The sequence below is a fragment of the Sorex araneus genome, chromosome 4 (assembly GCF_027595985.1).
Source record: "Sorex araneus isolate mSorAra2 chromosome 4, mSorAra2.pri, whole genome shotgun sequence".
Taxonomy (NCBI): domain Eukaryota; kingdom Metazoa; phylum Chordata; class Mammalia; order Eulipotyphla; family Soricidae; genus Sorex; species Sorex araneus.
Window position 1 is genome coordinate 15451957 of NC_073305.1, and position 4503 is coordinate 15456459.

The 4503-nt window shown below is 50.3% G+C and overlaps 1 protein-coding gene across 1 annotated transcript in view; it reads right to left on the bottom strand.

Moving 5' to 3' along the window:
• The window catches only part of HACL1 (2-hydroxyacyl-CoA lyase 1), a 32282-nt gene extending 27869 nt beyond the window's left edge, over positions 1-4413 (bottom strand). Inside the window, exons 1-2 of the mRNA XM_004603811.3 lie at positions 4281-4413; positions 3961-4065 (exon numbers count right to left, since the gene is read on the bottom strand). Coding sequence (XP_004603868.1) covers positions 3961-4065; positions 4281-4367 — 192 coding nt within the window. The 5' untranslated portion in view covers positions 4368-4413. The remainder of the gene's footprint in view (positions 1-3960; positions 4066-4280) is intronic.
• Positions 4414-4503: the final 90 nt, after the last annotated feature.

The window sequence follows — 4503 nt, forward strand, 5'->3', positions numbered from 1 at the left end:
AGCCTCTGGGCCTAAGGGGGCCCGGGGAGGTTTATACCTTAACCTACTATAAACCCAAGTCGGTTTATTCCCACTTTATTTAGAAAAACATTTACAGTATCACCCAAGGCTTATTTTTTAGAAGTCCCAATTCATTTCAGGTTTAGGGAACTTCCTCTAGCTAGCTAGCTGTCTCACAGTCTGACGTGCCTCTCAGGGATCCCAGAGAAACAGCACAAACTTTACCTCTATCGGAATTAATCATTCCTGACCCATTAAAGAGATAGTCACCCTTTATATGTATTCTTCCTAAAGCATCTATCTATTGGGAGTTTTTATGCTAAAGAATTTTTTTTCTGGGGCTGGAGTGATAGCACAGCGGGTAGGACATTTGCCTTGCACGCGGCCTACCTGGGTTCGATTCCCAGCATCCCATATGGTCCCCCAGCACCGCCAGGAGTAATTCCTGAGTGCAGAGCCAGGAATAACCCCTGTGCATCGCTGGGTGTGACCCGAAAAGCAAATAAATAAATAAATAAATTTTTTCTATGTCTTGGCTGTCACGTTCTGAATCTGTAATCAACGTGAAAATTTAGATTTAATTGCCTTCCACAGGTAAAGTAATACAGCTAATATATAGTAAGTACTCAATAAATATTTATGTTAAGAAGAAACCAGGGGCTGGAGAGATAGCTCCAGTGGTAGCGCGCGTTTCCGGCATTTGCAAGGCCTTGAGTTTGACCCAATCTTCGCATGGCCCCAACCCCAGCACGCCCAGGTATGGTCCTGGTGTCCCTGAAGCACCCCGGCCACACAGGACTGAGCACTTACTCTCTGGAGAGAGGAAACCGGATAGTAAACCTAGAAAAAACACAAGTCCCATGAACAGGACAATTGTTTCATCTTCCCATACAGATGGAAAAAAAAAAAACCAGAATGTTGTTTTAAGTAAATTCAAAACCTGTCCGACTTTTTCTCTTGGGACCACACCCAGTGGTGTTCAGAGCTTACTCCTGGCTCTGCCAATCTGGGAGCACTCCTGGTAGGGCTCAGGGGACTATTTGGAGTGCTGAGGATTGAACGCAGGTCAGCCGCATGCAAGGTAAGTAGCCTACCTGCTGTATTATCTATCTGGCCCCAAGACATTATTAGCCTTAAAGCCAAAAAAAAAAAAAGTAAAATCCCCAAATTTTGTAGGCAAAAAATGACATTTAGTGAAAAAATTGTAGAAATTCTCTATCCAGTGTTTCCCAAGGGATACTGTCCTCCTCCCTGGGGCTGGGGGGCAAAGGGGAGGGGGTACTGGAACAATCCAGAATGGTAATAGCCTCCAGTGCAACAGGAGGTACTAGGTTTGCTTAAAGATTGATTTCCAGGGGCTGGAGCGATAGCACAGTGGGTAGGGCATTTGCCTTGCATGTGGCTGACCCAGGTTCAATCCCCAGCATCTCATATGGTCCCCCAAGCACCGCCGGGAGTAATTCCTGAGCATCGCTGGGTGTGACCCAAAAAGAAAAAAAAAAAAAGATTGATTTCCAGGGCCGGACAGATAGAGCAGACGGTAGGGCATTTGCCTTGCATATAGCTAACCTGTGTTTGGTGCCCAGCATCTATATGGTCTTCTGAGCCCACCAGGAATGATTCCTGAGTGCAACACTACCAGGTGTGGTCCCAAAACAAAATAAAAACAAAACCTTAAAAAAAGAGCAGGGGCTGGAGCAATAGCACAGCGGGTTGGGCATTTGCCTCGCACGCGGTCGACCCAGGTTTGATTCCCAGCATCCCATATGGTTCCCTGAGCACCGCCAGGGGTAATTCCTGAGTGCAGAGCCAGGAGTAACCCCTGTGCATCGCCGGGTGTGACCCCCCCCAAAAAAAAAGGGCAGATTTCCAGGGGCTACTGATTTTCATCTTTTTGCTTGTTTGGGGGCCACACTGTGCTCAGAGATTACTCCTGGCTCAGTGCTCAGGGATCATTCCTGGAGAAAATTGGGGAGCAGATGCAGGGATCAAACCTGGATCAGTTTCATGCGAGGTGAGCAGCTAATCCCACTGCACTATTTCTCTGAGCGGTGAGAAAAAGGAAATTTTCTTTTTCAGAGAAAAAGGAAATCAGAAGGGCCAAGTCTGGGGCCCTCTGCTCTACATCATACAAAAGCCCTAACCAAGCCAGGCCCAGCAGAATCAGGGTAACGCAGGAACCCCCATTCCTGCTCTCCAGAAGCAGAAGTGGCGTGAGCACTTGAGGTGAAGGCGGCAGTCTGGGAGAGAGGTGCTTGGACTGGTGGGAGTGGAAAACAGGGACAGTTAGCTTCGAGGAACTCACAGGAAGTAGCATCCCATGGATTCCTGATCTTTTCAGCCAGCCTTGTCAAGAGGAAAGAGGCTGGCATCTTTCACTCTCAAACTTACAGACACAACTGAGGGCTTAGTGTGGTGGGTCTAGCCTGGACCGGCTTTGAGGAAACGCAAATTCCAGCCAGCTTTGCTGTGTGTGCTTCCTTTCCCCTTGCAGGGCCACCCCCTGTAAAACAAGCCTTGCCCTTCACCCATTCAACACGCAGGTGTTCCCTGTGCTCTTTCTAGGTGTAGGTACCACCGAAGCGCTGTGGAGACAGAGATGCCAAGAAGAAATAATAATGCCCTGCACTTTTGTAGGTCACAGCCTACCAGGGAAGTCAGATGAGACAAATACTACAGAGAAATAGGCATGATAGGAAGTTATGAAAGAGAAAGACGGGACTCACCCACCCGTACCAGACATCCTCAGGCACAGAAACAACTCAACTCCACAACTGTTCTCAAAAAAACACCAAGCCTCTGAATCGCCCTGGGTAGACTGGTCTCCAGGCTGAGAACTCTGGGGCCTTCTCCGAAAGGGTCTGAGCAGATTCCCCTCCCTCCTGGAAGGCCCCGCAGCCCACACCCACACCCTCTTGCATAGACATAGCCTAGGTCCACAGCTAACTCTCATCCATCCATCAAGCCACCAAATCGCCCCAGCTCCAGGCTCCTGATTTCACAGTACAGAAAGACCAGTAGAAGCACTGGTGCAAATCTGATGGGAAAGTTGAGTCCCACCAAGTTCAATGAGCTGAAATCAATAACAGAAGGCTCAACTAGCGCCACCTAGCTCAGTAAACCCTCAGTGACTCTAGTAGCACCGTTTCGACAGAACAATGATCGCAAATGCTCTTTTATTGATCTAGTTTTTGATAACTCCATTATATACTCTGTTATAACAAGCAATGTGAATTAAAAATGTGTTTGTCCCCACTAAGGTGACAGTCTTGGGGGGGTGGAAAATTGGGGACATTAGTGGAGGGAAGGTCACACTGAGGGTGGGAATGGTTTTGGAACACTGAATGCCTGAAGCAACGTTATTATGAACAACCTTATAAATCATGAGGTTTAAGATATAAACAAAATAAAAATTTCTTAAACTGCAGACAAAGGGGAAGAAGATCAACATAAAGATGCGAAATTGTGCCTTCCAATTCTGACACTAATACAGAATAGCGTTAGACACGTGGATTCCAAGTCAGCTCAAAGGGCAGGAGCACATGCCTGGCGGGCCCTGCATTTGATCCCTGGCACCAAGGCTCCCTAACACTATGAGTGGGGCTCTAGTAGCTTCTGGACACCACAGAATATGGTTCGGGTGGCTCCCGGTTATTGCTGGACAGTCCACGTGGCCCCCTGAGCACTGCTTGGAAGCACCCATCCCCTAAAACAAAGTATAGACTTTGGATTGGGTTCAAATCCCAGCTGTCACCTCCAGCACTTGTCACCTGGGGAAAGTTTGGGTGATGTCTTTCTCACGTTCCTCATCTGTCGTCCAGCATGAACTGGAGTTGCTGGGTTATGATGGATGTGCATGAGGTGCAAGAATACGGCAAGGCAGAAAGTCCTCGGTGAGTCTGCGCCTCTGCCACGGCTCTTTTCCCCAGCGCGCCCCGGGCTGCCAGCTTCCATACTCACCGCCTGCTCGTTCCTCATCCCGACGTATTTGATGCCCAGCTCCTGAGCGGCGAGGGCGATTTCGGTCACGGGGATGCCCACGATGCCAAACATGTACTCCACATTCTGGGGACCGAAAGCGAGGGGCTGAAGCTCGGGGGCCGGCGCAGAAAGGACCACCTCTTGGCCATCCTCGCCCAGCCCACCCTAACGCACCGCAAACACCAAGCCCCACCCCCCCCCCTCCGCAACCACGCCGCGCTTCTCTCGTCTCCATGACAACAGCTCGGCCCCGGCCGGCTTCCGTAGCGGCCTCTCGCTCCCCTGCGGGTGCCTCGTACTTGGGTTTTCAGCGCCTGAGCGATGACTTTGGCCCCGGACACCTGCTCCCCGGTCCCGTCGCCGCGCTCGAAGTCTCTCTGCGACATCGTCCACAGCTGACCCAAGGAGTCACCCTCCAAGGAGAGAAATCCCTGCTGGCACACCCCAGCCCAATGACAGAGCCCCTCCCCTTTGACTGGCAGGAGGGCGGCAGCCAACCGCCTTAAATAACGGGGGAGGAAG